Raw genomic sequence first — 17,599 nt, 5'->3', positions numbered from 1 at the left:
GAGGTTTTGTCTAGAGATCACAGCCTTTAACCGGCTGAATATCCCCGCCACCACCGCCACCACCTCGCTCTGGTTTTACAGCTAAGACACCGAAGCGGGAGTTGGGACTTTTGACATCGAGTCCCTTCACTGCCTCCATGCTGCCTTCCAAAAGAAAGAGCGTTAATTTTCCAAAATATTTCGTCAGTAACACTCCACTTGGCCCTCAGGACACTCAGTGAGGTAGGAAGGATGGTTATTATTATGTTTCACAGGTGAAAACCAAGAACCTCCAAAGAGGCTCATCCATTTGGCAGAATGGAGACTTAGAATCTGGAGCACAGACGGTCTGTCCCGGGAGGCCTTTTGTGTGTGTGCTTCAGGGCAGTCTGGGGGAGAGAAGTAGCCCAGGCTCAAAGGCCTGGAGTTCTTGGGAGGAAATGTTCCCCCAAGACTTCCTGTTGAAGATCTGCCTCTGCTGTGCCACAGAGCCTGCCTGCTGTGGTCAGGGCCTTGCAGATGCCACGGTGGCTGGGAGGAGGGTGCAGCACAGGACAGAGAGCAGAAACCAGAGAGCTGGCACCAAAGCTACAGGAGTTCTTTCAGGGTCTCAGTTATGATTCATTTGCAGGATAGGCCATTGTCTTCCCAGAACCCACTCTCTGTTTTTTTGAGTCCCACTCCTGGAAGGAGAGTTTACCTCACACAGGGAGTCTGGTGTGGAGATGTGGGAGTTCCATAAAGGTACTTAAGAAAAACTAAAGTCCTAATTGGAGAGGAAACAGGAATGGCTCAGCCATGATCCGATGCCATCGTATTTTCTTTCTTGAAAGGGCAACCAGAGCCCCTGCTTGGTCACATGATCTTGGGCAGTAATAACTTAAAACCACCATTTATGAGAACTGATTAGGAATCAGGCATCTCACCAAGCACTTTGCATACTTTGATTTGTTTAATTCTTACTGCAACACTTTTTTTTTTTTTTCTGTCTTTTTGCCGTTTCTAGGGCTGCTCCTGCGTCATATGGAGGTTCCCAGGCTAGGAGTCGAATCGGAGCTGTAGCCACCGGCCTATGCCAGAGCCACAGCAACGCGCGATCCGAGCTGCATCTGCGACCTACACCACAGCTCACGGCAACGCCAGATCCTTAACCCACTGAGCAGGGCCAGGGACCGAACCCGCAACCTCATGGTTCCTAGTCGAATTCATTAACCACTGCACCTCGATGGGAACTCCTGCAACACTTTTTTTTTTAAGCCACACCCAAGGCATGCAGAAGATCCTGGACCAGGGATCAAATCTGCGCTATAGCAGTGACCCAAACCACAGCACTGACCCAAACCACAGAGCTGACAATGCTGGATCCTTAACCTACTGAGCCACCAGGGAACTCCCCTCAGCCCTTTTTAAGAAGAGTTTTTTGGGTTGTTTGTTTTTTAGGACCTCATCCATGGCATATAGAGGTTCCCAGGCTAGGGGTCTGATCAGAGCTACAACTGCTGGCCTATACCACAGCCACAGCAACACCAGATCCTCAACCCACTGAGCGAGGCCAGGGATCAAACCTGCAACTGCATGGTTCCTAGTCGGATTCATTTCTGCTGCAGCACGACGGGAACTCCTGAAGATAGTTTTATATCCATTTTAGGATGAAGAAGCTGACTACCTTAGGTAACTTGCCCAAGGTCACATAGCTAAGAAGTCGTAGAGCCATGATTCAAACTCAGGCCCATCTCACTCTATAAGCAATGTTCTTCATACTCCTTGGCCATGCACTACTATTTTTTCACCTGGGAAATGAGGTGTCCCTTGACAATCTTGTATTCCCGACATTGGTCTGAGAACCAGAGACCAGAGGATGGATAATTTGGACAGGTGGTACGGCCTGCCTCTTAGTACCAATAAAATTGGGTCCTTGTAGTCTTTGCTCTGGTCTCAGTTTACCTAGCTAGACCAAGCAGGCATTACTTTTTCTTCAAGTTTGTGTGTGCCCTGCCCTCTAGTGGTTCTGGCTTGCAATGCAACAATGACCTTGAGTGTAATTAACCTTACCTCTCAAGACAGTTCTTTCCTTCTCTTAAATAGGGATGTCCTGGCAATACTGGGCACTGGTGTACTAAGATTTCTGAGGCACTGACACCTTCCTCAATCTGAGCCCTAAAACCATGGTTTTCCAAATGTATGATGTACTTCTGATTGAGACCCTGGAATCTGAATTTTTAACAAGCAACAGAATTAAGCAGGTAATTTCCAAGCTGCATCTTGCAATAGAATGCTCTGTGCAGCTCTATTCTCAAATGCTTCCTGAATCCCAACCCACTACCCTTAGGTTTTGGGGAATCTGGTACCAAATTAGCCACTCCCCTTTGCCAATCTCAGTATTGAGTTTCTTGGAGTTCATGGCTTGGATGGTCAGGGAGCGAGGCTGCAGAGCCCCAGCAGTCAGCCTGTGTTGAATGTTAGCTCTTGCTGCTGATCTGGAAGAAAAGTGAAGGAGGCTGGAATTCCCTCCTGCTGCAGAGGAAACGAATCCTCCTAGTATCCAGACAGGGGGTTGATCCCGGGTCTCGCTCAGTGGGTTAAGGATCTGGTGTTGCCATAAGCTGTGGTGTAGGTCGCAGATGTGGCTAAACATTAGTGCACCAACTGTGGGCCAGGTATTGTAGTAAGTGTTTTCAAACATACTTCTTTTGGAGTTCCCCTTGTGGCCCAGTGGAAAAGAATATGACTAGTAACCATGAGGTTGTGGGTTCAATCCCTGGCCTTGATCAGCGGGTTAAGTACTTCCATAAGCAGCAAGTTCGGCCCTAAAAAAAAAAAAAAAAAGCAAACATACTTCTATTTATTTATTTATGGCAATGCCCATGGCATGCAGAAGTTCCCCAGCCTGGAATCAAACCTGACCAAAGCAGTGACCTGAGCCACAGCAGGGATAATGCTGAATCCTTAACTACTAGGCCACCAGGGAACTCCAAACATATTCCTTTTTAAATCCCTACAATAAGCCATGCACTTATTATACATTCTATATTTTTGGGGGGTCTTTTAAAAAAAATTTTTTTTTGTCTTTTTAGGGCCGCACCCATGGCACATGGAGGTTCCCGGGCTAGTGGTCTAGTCAGAGCTACAGCTGCCAGCCTACACCAGAGCCACAGCAATGCCAGATCCGAGCCGCGTCTGCGACCTACACCACAGGTCATGGCAATGCCTAATCCTTCACCCATTGATCAAGGCCAGGGATTGAACTCACAACCTCTTGGTTCCTAGTCAGATTTGTTTTTGCTGTGCCACAACGGGAACTCCTACATTCTATTTTGTAAATGAAAAAAATGAGGCTTAAAGATGTTAAGCATCTTCATCAAACTCAGAGCTAGTAAGGGAGTTCCCATTGTGACTTAGCAGGTTAAGAACCCAACTAGTATCCATGAGGATGTGGATTCGATCCCAGGCCTCGCTCGGTGGGTTAAGGATCCAGCACTGCTGCAAGCTGCAGTGTAGGTTGCAGATGGGGCCCAAATCTGGGGTTGCTGTGGCTGTGGCCCCAGCTGCAGCTCAGATTTGACGCCTAGCCTAGGAACTTTCATATGTCACAGATGTGGCCCTAAAAAAAAAAATCAAAAACCTCACATCTGGTAAGAGCTTGCATTTGAATACAAGTTTGTCTAACTCAATGATTCTCAACTGGGGGCGCTTTTGGCCTCCAGGGGACATTTGGTAATGTCTGCAGACAGTTTTGATTGTCATAAGTAAGGTGTGTGTGTGTGTGTGTGCTGATAGCATCTAATTTGGCTGGGGATGCTGGCAAAAAAGCTGCTATGTACAGGACAGCTTCCGCAAGAAACTATCCAGTCCCAATGTCAATAGTGCTGTGACTGAGAAATCCTGGACTTGAAGCCTGTGCTTTTGCCCTATAGGGAGGGAGGGTGGGGGCATGAAAAGTTAGAACGAGATGGGAAAGGGCCTCCTCCAAGGGGTGAAAAGGGAATGGGGCTTCTATGCTAAGGATAGTGGAGAACAGGGCCAGCTGGTGAGATTTCTTTCTTCCAGGCTTGGCCAAGACCCTGCTCAGCTTCTCCCAACCTTGCCAATTCAGTCCTGGGACTTCACACTAAGCTTGTCCTGGAGTGACCCTGACTCCCAGCTCCAGGCTGGGGCAAAATATTGACCTGGGTCTTCGGGCAGGACTTCCCAGCCAAAGCCCCTGATCCCTGGGGCCATTGCGTGCCACCTGCAGCCCTTGGGCAGCTACACATTAACACCTTTGCAATGAAGGGGTGAAAGTGTTAAAAATGGAGCAGGGCCAGGCCGTGTCTAAGGAGTTAGAAGTGGAGTAACAGGTAAAGCCAGGAGGATCCCGTAGCAAAACCCTGTCTGGAGAGGAAATGGAGCAGGGAGGAGGAGACAGCTTGACCCTGAGGAGGCTTGTTTCCATAACCATTCATCTCTAGGCTTGGTCCTCAGCTTCACTGAACCTTCCCCAGTACCTCTTCCTGGAGCACCTACATACCCCGCCAGCCACCATTCTGGGCCTCCCCAGTAGTGGCCTCCCTATGAGACTGGGGAGGACGGGTCTGAGCTGACTTTGCTGACAGGAAATACCTCTCCTTCCAAGCTCAGAGCCTCTGAAGAACTAACCAGCAGCTTGGGGGAGGGAGGAAGGAGAGGGCGGAGGAGGAAGACAGTCTTGGAGAGGGAAGAGGGAAGAACGTACAAGCAGGTCCTCCATATTTGGGGTTCCATCTCTTTTCTTCCCTCACCCCATGAGGGGGTGGGGATAAGGGGATAGAGGAGGGCAGAACTGGAGGAGGATGTGGTAACAGCTGATTCGTCCCCGGAGGTCAGACTTTCCAACAATCAGCTGTTACTGGGGTGGAAGGCAGGAAGTTTCCTTAAAGGCACAATGTTCTGAACACAGGTTCAGAATTCTGGAGCTCCTAGGAACCATAGCGGTCCCGTGGCAGAGCCCTTGTTGTCATCCTCCATTGGGAGCTTACAGAAAAGTCTTGTATCCCTGTCCACACGTTCCTTTTTGGTGGTGGTGGTGGAGAGGCGCGAGTGATGAGGTGGGGTGGGTCTCAGACTTGCCCCTTTAAATCAGTGGTTCCGCAGCTTTTGCCAAGTCATTGGGTTCCTTTCCTTTCCTTTTTTTTTTTTTTTTTTGGTGGGTTTTTTTTTTTTTCCCCTATCTCCCGCCCCTCTATGCTCTGATTGGCCTCTGGGAAAGGAGCTGCCTCCTCATTGGTCTCCACCTTTGAAATCTCTTCCTTAAGTAGGCCTGAGTCAGGGAAAAGCTTCTAGAGGGCGGGACAGAATGGGGGTGTTAGGCAGGGGATGGGATTGCTGGCCAGTTGCACTTTGCCCCGGCCTGTCCCCTGACCACAAATCTAACTTCGACCCTCAGGTGAACCCTGTGCTCTGAATCCTTCGTTAGGAAGCTGCTGCTTGAGAGGCCCTGTCTCTGCGACTGGGGCGAGACATCTTCTACAAGAAGTCTCCTCAGAAGCGCCCTCCAGGAGGGGTGTACTAGACCTCTCCCCTGAAAGCTGGGGCCAGGCGAGGTGGGCAGTCCTCCCTCCCCCCAAACGCCCACAGGAATTTGTATCCCAAAGGAAGAGCCTGGCTGCCATGGGGCTGATTTCCACCTTCAGTTCGGCTCACTCCTGCTAACTCTCCTGCTCCACCTTTCCTTTGAGAGCTGTCGCTTCCCGCAAGAGGTCAGCGAATCCGTTTTGAGAGGCTGTCTAAAAGGATCACTCACGGCTCCAAAAAGGAGGGGCTGTGCCCTTTAAGGACTTCGCCGGGATGGATTCCGAGTTGAGTTTAAAAATGCCAACTCACAGAGCGCGCTGGATTCTGGGAGCGAAGCGTCAGACCGAGAACTACATTGACCAGTATGCACTGCAAACACACACGCCTTTACTTCCTTCTGCTCTTCGGGAGTCGGGTTTGACGTAGTGCTCCTCTAAGCGAGCAGCCTAGGAGGAGGACTGAGCCACACCTTTTCACCTATTGGCCAGCTTGCCAGTCTGTGGGCGTGGCTTAGCGCAACTCCGCTAGGCAAGGGGGTGGCCTCCATGCCAATCAGTGCTAAAACGGCAGGGGAGGCGGGAACGAGGGGAAGTGCAGGCGCCCCCGAGTGGGTGTGGTCACGCTGCCCAGCAGTGGGCGGTGATTGGCCCTGGGCGGTGCGATCGCAGCTTGTGCGTCACGACGCCGCCAGCTGATCGGAGACTGGAGCCGGTGTGTGCTGGGCGCTGGGAAGAGACAGCGCCGCCGGCCGTGGGGATCGGACGCACTGATTCGCTCCCCTGCTCTCAGCACCCCCTCCACCCAGCACCAGGTGGGTGTGAGCTGGGGTCCCGGACGCACAGGAGGGAACCGTGCTAACGGGGTAATGGGGGAAAGTAGGGTCCTGACGGCCACACCCTGCCCTTCCGGGAGAGGAGAGAGGGGGTGGCGGGGGCTGGGGAGCTCTGGGGGAGTGGGGCCTGTACCGGTTGGAATAGTGTGTCAGGAGGTTTAAGGAAGGAGTCCAGAACAGTAGTCGTTGCAGAAGGTTTTGTGGAGTAGCTGGGAGGAGGACGAGGGGCTAGAGGGCTGGGGGTGGCTAACCTCGGAGCCCTCTCGTCCGAGGATATGAGAGCCGGCCTCCCAGCTTGAGAGGATTTGGACGGGGCGGGTAGCGGGGAGGTGCTTTGCCTCTGACCGGCACTCATTGGGTCAGGGCCAGTTGAGCGCCCTGGCAGGGAAGGGGTCTCTGGGCGGGCCGGCCCCTCCTCTCGTTCCCTCCAGGGGATGTTATGTAAGGGGGGAGGGGAGGGGAGTAGGGGGCGGCGGTGCGGGGGCCTTATGCAACCCAAAGGTTAGGGTTTCACCGCGGGTTGGTGGGGGAAGCAGGCAGGAGGAGAGCCTGGAAACTCTAACCCCCCCTCCCCAGCCTAACTGGCTGTCTTGGGCTGAGAGAAGGTCACCTCTGCACCTCCCCCCAGCCTGTCCGGTTGTGGGGCCCCTAGCCCAGGCCTGGCCCTGACTGCCTGGGAAGCCGGCTGGCTGGGTGGGGCGCCTGGGTTAGTCATCACTGGGCTCCCTCTCTCCCCACCTCTCGGCCAACTCTTGGCCCCTCCCCGTGGCCTCTGGCTAGGCTATCACCCCCACCTCCCTCCGGCCCTAGTTCCAGCCTCCAACTCATTTGGCCTGTCATCCTGGCTGTCAGACTGGGCTAGGAGCTGTCAGAGTGCCAAAGGGTTGATGGAGCAGCTGGTCAGAGGGTCAGTGCCCTGGGCCCACCCCGCCCTGCAGCCAAGGGCACCTGCTTGGCACAGACTCTTCAGCAGCAGCTGAATGCTATGGGCTGAGCAGAGCCTGCTCAGAGAGGAGTGGGAAGGAGTTGGCCTGGTCACCTGGGAGAAGGAAGATACCACAAAGTTCATGCCTCCCAAGAGGGTTTTGTAATTTGAAAACCTCCCATCCTAATCTTTCTTACCCTCTGAGTATAGAAATCTCAAGATGAGACTGCCTTGGCCCCTGACACTGGCATGGGCCATGACCTTGGACTGAGGGTCAGCAGAGACCCACCCTCCCCAACTCACAGCCCTTTAGCCTGCCACGCCCCCAGCCCCCTCCCTGGGCCATGCTGCAGGGCCCGGCTTTTCCTGCTGATTCATGCGTTGAAACTGTGGGGGCGGGGCTTGGAACTTGGAACAAAGTTCAGACATGGAGGGGCCGGCAGACAGCCTGGAATTCATACCAGATGTACCCGGAATGCGCAAGCGGAATGCCTGGCATTTGAGAGTCCTGGGGAAGCTGCCCAGCCACCCTGCCCATACCTCCCTCCCCTCCAGCCTCTGGTCCCCCATCCTCTCCTCAGTCCTAGGAGTCTCTGCTGACCTTCTTCCAAACTCTAGACTTCTTCTTTTGCTCACTTTTCCCCAGAGACCCCCAAAACTCCTCTTCCTGGGACCAAGTCAGTTCGGCTGATCCCTGAACTCACATTTCTGGACCTAGGTCCACATGCTCACCTAATACCTGGGGCCCATACTGGGTGGGGTGTGTCCAGGCTCCCAGGTCCTGCCTTCTCTGAGGGCTGAGGAGGCTTGCGTCCCCTATAGGTAGCCGGGGCAAGAGGTTGAGCTTTCTACAGCCTGCAGTTCTGGAAAGAGAAGCAAGGAAGTAGGTTTAGAGCTACCTCTTTTCTCTCACTGAAGGCCCAGGTCAGAGTCAAGAGCTCTCATTAGAAGATTGAACATCTGCTGGGGCTGGACTTTGATGGCTAGTGGGACAGTGTCCCTGTGACATGGCCCTGGTCAGGTCTTTCCAATTTTTCCTTCCTTTCCCTTTAGGAAGCTGTACCTCACATATCCTCTCCTGGCTGAGCCGCAGTAGTTCTTCAGTGGCAAGCTTTATGTCCTGACCCAGCTAAAGCTGCCAGTTGAAGAACTGTTGCCCTCTGCCCCTGGCTTCGAGGAGGAAGAGGAGATGGAGCTGCTTTCCTCTTCATCTGGAAGGTGACAGAACTGGGGCTGGGACGGTCTGAACAGCAAAAGTCATGATCCCTTTCGGGAAAGGGAACCCTATTCAGTTGAGGAGTTTCGCTCACATTGACCTGGCCAGAGAGGAAATTTCAGAGTAGAGACCCTGGATGCAGTGGAGAATGATGGCTCTGTGTGCCCAAGGTTAGTTGGTCCTCGTGCGACAATGAGAAGTGGAGCGGAGAAAACCCCGCCCACCCCTTTATCCTGATGTCTTTCCTGACCCTTCCTTCCTTGTCCCCCACTCTTTCCTGCTGGCCTTTCCAGGTGAGCTCCAAAGTCCGTTCCCTCTTCAGGGAGAAGGTTATACTGAGACTCCGACTGAGTAGTCACCCCCCTGCCCTCATTTCCCCCTGTATTGCCTAAGTCTGGCGCAGGCTCTAGATTCAGGGATACTCACCTCTCAGGGGGCCCCTCAGAGCCTCCTGTCTCGGTTTCTCCACCTGTGAGATGGTGAGTCATCTGGTTGAGGGGGCGTAAAGCATGAGGGAATCAGAAGCCCACTTGTGCAGACTCAGAGCTTGGACTCTCCTCCCACCGAGGGCGAGAACGAAACAGCTTTTCACATAAGCTATTGCCCTGCCCACACCGATGACCAGGAGCTCGGGGAGGAGGTTGAGGGGAGGGACTAGAGTTAGACTAATGTGAGGTGCTGCTGGGAGCTCAGTCTCCACATTGACCTCCCACCATGCAGAGGTGGCTCGGGCTTCCCCTGCATCCCAAAGCCAGACTGCAGCCCCTGGGGGGGTGGTTCCAGCTGCTGCTGCTCTCTTCCCCCACTTTACTTTCCAGGGTAGTGTTCGAGACTCAGGCTGGGCCTGTGCAGGCAGGGAATTCTGCACCCTCACCCCCACCACCCCTCAACAACCAGAAGGGCTGGGTTATGGGATGGGATCCCTTTGGGGCATCAGGCAGTATAAACCTGCCACTCTCAGCTCACGATCTAATCCCACTCTGGTGTGGTTCAGCCTGGGCCCAGTCTCCCTGGCTGAAGGAGCCCAGGTACAGGGGTTATAGGAAGCTGTTTGTTCTGTTTGGAGTTGGGCAGGGAGCTGGGTCCTAGTCTCCATTTATGAGAAACAGATTTGGGGAGAGTAGATCATTGAAGCCACCCGTCTTCGGCCTAAGCTGGATGTGTGTGTGGGATTGTGGTAGAGGGGGTGGTGTGGAGCAGACTGAGTCTACTCATAGGCTGCAACAAAGGTTGCTCTGTCCCTGGACATTGCGTCCATCCTATCTTCCCCTCCTTGCTTCGCTGGCCACAGTGTCTCCCTCCCGCCTTGAGTATGTATGTGGCTCTGCCATCCTCACTCATGATGGAGCAGAAGTGAGGAGTTGCAGCCTGGGAACACAGAGACAGGCAGAAGACCAGGACCAGGCCCGGAGCGCACAGGGCTCTGTCTGAGCACCCTGCAGAAAGGGTCCCCAAAGAGCACCCCAGGAGGGAGGACAGCCAGTCTCCATCGAGGACAAGCGGCCAGCCATCTCCTTCATTCTCCATTTCTCTCCGGTCTTTCTGCCTCCCCCCAGAGACGTGGGGCCCTATTAAAGCATCCTCGGCTTCGTCCTCCTGCTTCCACCTCTCCCCCACCCTGTAATTTTTATATCAGCACCCTCAAGGATCAGGAGCCAGCTATGAAAGGACATACACAGAAGATTCTTAAAAGAAATTCAAACAGATAAAACCATGGAATGCCGCATGTGAGGCCCTAAAAAGCCAAAAAAAAAAAAAAAAAAAGGAAAAAAAGTGTGCTTTGTTAGTAATTAAAGAATGGCCGATAAAGCTGAAAGCATTTTTCCCATAGCAAAACTATGTCAGAAAAAGTTTAAGACCCAGTTAAAATAACACTCCCATACATTGCATATGGGTGTACAAATTGGTACAGCCTTACGGATGGCAGTTTGGTAATATGTATCAAACATCCTAAAAGTTTCCATGGCCTCTGACCTAGTAATTCTATATTTGGGAATTTATACCATGAAAATAATTACAGGTTAGTTATAAGATATTCTTCCCTTCATTGCAGTAGAGAAAAATGGGAAGCAACTCTGACTGGGAATTTGTTTCTTTTCCACTGTAATGAAAATTGGCAAGAGAGGGTTGCTTAAGTAATTGTATATCCATCCAGATGGAGTACCACGCAGCCATTAAAATCACGTAGAAGAACATTTGACTGGAAAGAAAAATGCTCTTTGAGGAGTTCCCGTCGTGGCTCAACAGAAAGAAATCTGACTAGCAACCATGAGGATGCAGGTTCAATCCCTGGCCTTGCTACTGGGTTAAGGATCCAGTGTTGACATGAGCTGTGGTGCAGCTTGCAGATGCAGCTTGAATCAAAGAAAAGTGCTCTTTGGAAAATGAAAAGGTGTATTACGTGATTTCAGTTTCCCTGGCCTCGCTACTGGGTTAAGGATCCAGTGTTGACATGAGCTGTGGTGCAGCTTGCAGATGCAGCTTGAATCAAAGAAAAGTGCTCTTTGGAAAATGGAAAGGTGTATTACGTGATTTCAGTTTCTTTTTTTTTTTAATATGAGTGTACCCCTGAATGTGTAAAAGAGTTAAAAGACCGAGGACATACTCCAAATTGTTACTAATAGTGGTTCTCTTTGGATGGTGGAATAAAGTGATTGTAATTTTACTCTCTGGCTTTTCTGTAATTGCCAAATTTTCAACATTAATTGTGTGTGGCTTTCCTATAATAAATACAGATTAAAAGAATCAGCGTGATTTTTAAAACTTTTGGAGATGTGGGTGTGGAAGAATGAAGGGAGGCCCCCGGCCTTATACACTTAATGGACTTTTGGTGGCAGAAGGGGATTGTCGGGGAAGTTTGGGGGCGCACCTCTTGGTTTACGAATTTCATTCTTTGGGCAGCCGAACTCCACCCTCTCCTGTACGGGAACCAGCTCTCTGAATTGGTGACAGTTGGCCACCTAAAGAGCTAGGGAGCGGAGTAAGACAAGGAAAAGAGTGAAAACCTCTCACTTCAGGCGAGCAGCCCCACCTCACCCCCGAGGCTGAAAGTTTCTAGGATCCTAAGAGTCCCATTATTGAAGGCAAGATGGGTCTTTGTTTTTCTCTCTGATTCTGTCTCAATCTTGAGGTGACCCTGTGTGACCTCTCCTTGCCCCCTTAGATTGGAAGAGATACTCTCTCATCCCTCTAAGAGGTACCAGACCCTGGGGGAGGGGTGTGTTTTAGACTCAGAGCTGCGTGGTTCCGTCTTGCTCCTCCTGCTAACAGTAAGTCTTCTCCTCAGGGCCCCCAAAAGAGATGAGGGGAGGAGTCCCCGGTGGGTCGCTTCGCCAGAGTAGGAGCTGTTGATCCCTCTGAGAGGTACTGTGGAAGGGCGCAGAACTCCTGGAGTCCTAGAGTTGCTGGGTCTGGACACCCTGGAAGGGGTGGCTCCGAGGAAGCGAGGTGCCCCCCACCCGCGCAACTGAGAGGAGGGTGGGGTGCGGGGCAGAGCGATGGTGAGATTTAAGCAAGTGTGAGTGGGTTTGCTCTAGCCTCTAACTTCAGGGCTGCGAGAGTGGGGGGAGCAGGAGGACCAGCAGGTGAGGTTAGAGCAGGGGAAGGAGGTGAAAGGTAACGGGCCTGGGTCTCTAGGTGTGTAAAGTGAGATTAGCGACCCATTTCTGGATTTGCGAGGCGTTTGGGGACACGTCGGTTGAGAAAGTCCCAGATCGACATCCCGGAATGCCCCCCTGAGCTCGGCTGCCTGGCCGGGCCCTGAGAGCCCCCTAACCCGCTGTCCCCTGCTAGGGCGGGACGCGATCGGTTGCTTCGGCTCCAGGGGCGGTGGCCCCACCGCTGCTCCAATCACCGCCCAGCCCAGGCTTGGGGGCGTGGACGAACCTCGGAGAAGTTAAAGCCGATTCTGAAGGCCCGGCGGCGGGGAAGCTCAGGGACCCAGCCTCGCCTGGAAGCCTGGAAGCCGGCTCACAGGCCCCGCGGGGGGCGTTGGGATCGTCGGGTCGGGGCTAAGAACTCCGGCGCCCTAGAAACAGATCCGGACCTAACCCGCCCGCCAGGCCATGGCGCCCTTTGGACTCCTCGTGACCGGCGCCTCCTTCGCCGCCTTCCGGGGGCTGCACTGGGGGCTGCAGCTGCTGCCCACGCCGGGATCTGCTGCCCAGGACCGTTGGAAGTGGCGGAACATCTGTGTCTCCCTGGTGCACAGCCTGCTTACGGGTGCAGGGGCGCTGCTCGGGTGCGGGCTTAGGGGTTTGGGAAGCATGGTGTTGGGGGTGCGGGAGAGAGGGGGAAGGCTGAGATTAGAAGACCCGGAGGCACCTTTAGAATCAATATGAGACCTTCAGAACTGAGGCTGAGAGGGGGATGGGTGGGCGGTGGGGCGCCGTCCACAGCGGGAGAATGGGATCTGAGTCTGCACAGACGCTGACCATGGCTCCCCCGTCTCCTCCAGGCTGTCGCTGTACCCTCAGATGGCGGCCGACCCGATTCATGGCCACCCGCCCTGGGCCCTGGTACTGGTAGCTGTGTCTGTGGGTGAGTCCGCAGCAAAGGCTGGATCAGTTTGGGGTGGGGGACAACTTTCCAACAGTAATTCCAGGTCTCCTTCCCCTTCTCTTCCCTCGAAGAGGTTAAATGTTTCTGGCTGCTTTGCTGAGCTGGGAGAAGGAAGGGAGGGAGATTCCTCTCCAGCCTGCACTCTGGCTTGGGGGAAGCCTAACACCCCCTCTCCTCCCCCACTCACAGGTTATTTCCTGGCGGATGGAGCTGACATGCTGTGGAACCAGACCTTGGGCCAGGCCTGGGAACTCCTCTGTCACCATTTGGTGGTGAGACTTGGGGGAGGCAAGACAGGAGAGGAGGCATGCCCAGCCTTGGGGGTCCCATTCTCTCATCCGCTTTCTGTCCTGTGGCTTCCCAGAGAGTCTCTGACCCCTGCCAACCCTTGGGCTGAGTTGGGGGAAGGGGACTGACTGCTGGCCACAGCTGGGAGTCCGAGCACTGCCTAAGGAGACCCGATTCCCACAGATGCCCTGTGGATGGCAGACACACTGAACGTGGAACTCTTCTGAGAAGGTGGAGCCCCAGTACAGGGCGTGGGGATGGGGTGGGAAGGCACAGGAATGGAAATTAGGGGGGTTCTGTGCAGATACTGCAGCTCCAGGGAGACAGCCTCAAGGCCAAACTGCTTCAGTTCCAGGAAGGGTTGTTTCAAGGCCATGCAGGCCCCTAACGTAAGAGTGAGCGTAAAGGTTGGGTTTGGAGTGGGGGGTACCGCAAAATGCTTGGGAGCTCTTCTTAAGGACTGGGGTATTGGGATGTGACGGGTGGTAGGTCAGGGAAGGTCCTCTGACCTCAGACCTTGACTCCCCAGGTAGTGAGCTGCCTCAGCACCGCCATTCTGTCTGGTCACTATGTGGGTTTCTCTGTGGTGTCTCTGCTCCTGGAGCTGAACTCCACCTGCCTGCACTTACGAAAGCTGCTGCTGCTTTCTCGCCAGGCTCCATCCCTGGCCTTCAGCCTGACCAGCTGGGCCACCTTGGCTACCTTGGCCCTCTTCCGTCTGGTGCCACTGGGGTGGATGAGTCTGTGGCTGATCCGGCAACACCATCAGGTGCCTCTTGCTCTGGTCATTCTTGGTGGAACTGGACTGGTCACCGTGGGTGCCATGAGCATCACACTGGGTGTCCGCATTTTGGTCAGTGACGTCCTGCGGTCTCGGCCCCGCCCATCCATCCCTGGGCAAAAGGAAACCAGGGGCTCCAGGACATGCTGTGATGGTGAGCTTGTCACCAGGGGTGGTTCCACTCGCAGCCTGAAAGACTGAAGAGGAGCCTCGGGCTCTTTCTCTGCCAGGTCTGGGAGACGTGAGACCAGGATGAGGAGAAGGTGTTCTTCAATGCACAGTCCCCCAGGGGTGAGGACTGGACTGGATTTTCAGTATCTCCATTTCTCTGCCCCCTAACTCAACCCCTCCTCCATTCCTAGGATTTGAGAAGAAATGCTAATATTCACGAATGGGTGGGAACCTGGGGTTTTGTTCACTGAATCCCATCTTCAGATGACCACCCTTCCCAGCAAACTAACTACAGCCTGTGCTACCAGAAAAATGTGGCAGGAGGCATGAAGTTGGGAAACTGCCAGTGGGAACAGAAACCCTTTGCTTTAGCACGCAATGCATCATGGCAGGTGAGGTCCTAGGAGGATCAGAGAGATCTGGTGTGGAAGGGTTGGGATCAGAGAGAAGAGAGACCTCACCTATGACCAAATTATGGTAGTGGGAGGAGGGCATATAGGTGCTATGTGTAGCCGGTGGGGATGGACCTATCAGTTGCCAAGAGACAGAAGCTACTGGACCACAACAATTGCTGGTGATACTTCCGGTTCTCAGAGCCGCCCTATTCTGCTTGTAATTAACCCTCATCCTGATGCATCCAGCATCTTCCTTTTAAGTTTTTTTAGTGCCTTCGGACCTTTTCAAAGAAAATGCAGAGACAGAGGAATCAGCACGGGGCTGGGTCTGTCTTCTCAGGACTGTGGGGTGTCCAGAGCCACAGCAGGAACTCAACCACCCATTCTGGGTGCCCAATGTAGGCTTTTCTGCAGGAATGAGGGCAGAGGCAGATGCGGATGAGGGAAGGCTTCCATTTGGCTGCGGAGGAATTAAGGAATATCTGACTCTCTTCTGGGATTCATCTGCAAGCTCTACTTTCTCCCCTGCTGCTTCTGGTGCATTTTTTTTTTCTTGTTCCCCAAGACCACTCTCTTCTTCAGGCAGAGTGTCCAGGTTATGGGACGTGTAAGCAGATTCTACTAAACAATGGACAGAAATAGATAACCTTTAATCATCCACAGAAAAGATACAGGAGCCAAAAGCAAGAGACAGGAAGCTGAAAGCGTCTTGTCAAAAAGCTGAGCTGGAGAAAGACAAAGGGGATGATAGAAACAGACACAGACAGATTGAAGGAGAGATAGAAAGAAAAAGGTTTGTTGTTGTGTAGAAGAGAGAGAGAGGGAGGGCAAGACAGAATCCTTGGGAGAAATATCAGGAAAGCTTTTTATAGATGCTGAGAAGATCCAGAATCACAGAATGGGTTAAATGGTCATCAGCAAAGAGAAATAAAGGCTGGCAGGAAGGGACCTCGGAGGTGGCAGGTACAGATAGTCTGGACAGTGAAACGGGGAGAGTGAGTGACCAGGGAAACCACCCGGCTCTGGAGAGACAGAGGGGATAGTGGCTGATAGATGAGTGGAGAGAGAGAGGGGAAATGAGACGAGGGGGATTAGTCAGGGGAGCTGAGAAGCAGGGGAGCAGAAGGTGGAGGAGGCAGTCCATGGAGAGATTCATAGACAGGAAAAGCAGGCAGTATGTTGAGCTGGAGACAGAAAGACAAAGGACAAACAGCCTCAGTGCAAAATGCAGAGACAGGGGCTGACAGGAACTGAGAGGCAGAGACTGGTAGGACGGTGAGAAGTAAGAATGGATCGGCAATGTGAATCCACACAGAATAAGCAAAAGGACTGAAGAGAATCACAGGGAGAAAAAAAGGGGGGGGGGCAGTACAAGGAACTAAACATCCAAAAGGAAGTACAAGGAAAAGGAGGGAACGCAGAGATGGGGAGAGGAAAAGCCGTCTAGAGACAGGAAAGGGATGTGAGACAGACCCGTCAGAGAACCAAGGTGCAGAGGCGGAAAAACGGCAGAGACCAAGGGAAACCTGTGACAGGTGGAAGTAAACACAGGCAGAATAATAAGAGCAGCGGGTTTAAATGTAATCAGACTAAAACCAGAGATGCAAAGGTCTAGAAGTTAAGATAGAGAAACCAGGCAGAATTCTGTCCTTAATAGTCATGGTATCTCCAAACCTCAATTTGCTGTTTTAACCAAATGCCTTGAGGAATAAGAACACTGTCTGGAATTTTCAAAGAAGCAGCAATGTGAGGAGGTCCCCTTGTGGCGCAGCAGAAACGAATCCAACTAGGAACCATGGGGTGGCGGGTTCGATCCCTGGCCTCGCTCAGTGGGTTAAGGATCTGGTGTTGCCATGAGCTGTGGTGTAGGTCGCAGACGCGGCTAGGATCCTGTGTTGCGGTGGCTGTGGTGTAGACTGGCAGCTGTATCTCCGATTTGACCCCTAGCCTGGGAACCTCCATAGGCTGAGAGTGCCGCCCTAAAAAAAGCAAAACAAACAAAACAAAACAAAACAGCAGAACAGAAAAGAAAAACAGAAAAAGCAATGTGACAAACCCATGGGAGGAATCTGTTCTGAGGTTATGTGTTGATGTCAGGGTTGATTCATTGCAAGCCCTAGACCTTTTCTTTTGCCACTGCCATGAATTCAAGTGAGTTCCCCAGTGAGTTCCTCTCTTGGGAAAGTGTGGTAGTAACTATGGAGGGTCTCCAAGAACTTGACCATTAGGAAAATACGGCTCTTTCCACAGGTTAACTAGTAAACCCCATACAGGAAATGATTAGCTACCTGTAGGGTAGGACATGAGTGGACGCCTGAAGAATTTGTGATCACATCCAGCTTTTCATCACGGTGCCCCAGGGAAACCTCAGGAAGGCAGGGCTGGACTGTGATTATATTTGCGCAAATGGACACCACACCAACCGGACCAGATATAGACGATAGGAATCAACGTGCGGTCACTTGAGAGCTTGGAAAAATGCAGAGGTTGGGGAGGTTGGTGTTTCAGTGGTGCCTTGGTGGATTAAGAACCCGACATCGTGTCTGTTAGGCTGTGGATTGGATCCCTGGCCTCGGTCAGTGCAGATCACAGTTGTGGCTCGGTTCCAGCATTGCTGTGGCTGAGTTTGATGAGACCCCTAGCCCAGGAACCCCCATAGGCCACAGGTGTGCCTCAGAAAAAAAAATGCAGAGGTTGGCAGATGCTATAATTGGTATATTGAGTTGGTCGCCATGGCAGTGCTCTGTCAGATTTCATCATGGCCCAGTGAAGGGGTCCTCCAGACTCCGTGCCAGCCGAGCTACTGGCTGATGAATTCTTCGTCTCTTGGCATAAGGGAAGGGCTTTCCTGGATGGGGGATATTTTATGATCTCAGAACTCTATCGTTATCAAAAAAATTAATAAACTGCTATGCAAATAATA

General features: G+C 52.7%; 1 protein-coding gene, 1 long non-coding RNA gene and 1 other non-coding gene across 14 annotated transcripts; all 3 read left to right on the top strand.

Annotated features, from left to right (window-relative positions):
- Nucleotides 1-6,236: 6,236 nt before the first annotated feature.
- Nucleotides 6,237-11,226, top strand: LOC146398306 (uncharacterized). 4 transcript variants are annotated; one of them, XR_002337308.2, is made up of 3 exons: nucleotides 6,237-6,319; nucleotides 8,319-8,483; nucleotides 10,637-11,226. It is a non-coding gene; the product is annotated as an uncharacterized LOC146398306 (long non-coding RNA). The 4 variants fall into 4 exon arrangements; XR_002337306.2 differs by having other exon boundaries at nucleotides 8,319-8,651; XR_014821635.1 differs by having other exon boundaries at nucleotides 6,237-6,370.
- MIR22 (microRNA mir-22) lies at nucleotides 8,350-8,429 on the top strand. The gene has a single exon (NR_038580.1). It is a non-coding gene; the product is annotated as a microRNA mir-22 (primary transcript).
- Nucleotides 11,227-12,404: 1,178 nt separating the features above from the next.
- On the top strand, nucleotides 12,405-17,599 carry TLCD2 (TLC domain containing 2). Of its 9 annotated transcripts, none has more exons than XR_014821608.1 (5): nucleotides 12,405-12,721; nucleotides 12,938-13,020; nucleotides 13,231-13,313; nucleotides 13,406-13,560; nucleotides 13,859-17,599. XR_014821608.1 is itself a non-coding variant. In XM_084985711.1 (5 exons), exons 1-4 carry the CDS (start codon nucleotides 12,546-12,548, stop codon nucleotides 13,537-13,539), a joined length of 369 nt encoding a protein of 122 aa, XP_084841837.1. In that variant the 5' UTR covers nucleotides 12,405-12,545; the 3' UTR covers nucleotides 13,540-13,560; nucleotides 13,863-17,599. The 9 variants fall into 9 exon arrangements, 6 of the variants coding, with proteins under 6 accessions (XP_084841837.1, XP_084841836.1, XP_084841835.1 ...); XR_014821609.1 differs by having other exon boundaries at nucleotides 13,863-16,689; XM_084985711.1 differs by having other exon boundaries at nucleotides 13,513-13,560; nucleotides 13,863-17,599.

Source organism: Sus scrofa, chromosome 12, assembly GCF_054392235.1.
Source record: "Sus scrofa isolate SSC_HxYL_T2T_F1_AM1 chromosome 12, Sscrofa_HxYL_maternal_Yorkshire_Landrace_v2.0, whole genome shotgun sequence".
NCBI lineage: Eukaryota > Metazoa > Chordata > Mammalia > Artiodactyla > Suidae > Sus > Sus scrofa.
This window is presented reverse-complemented; position numbering and strand designations above follow the sequence as displayed.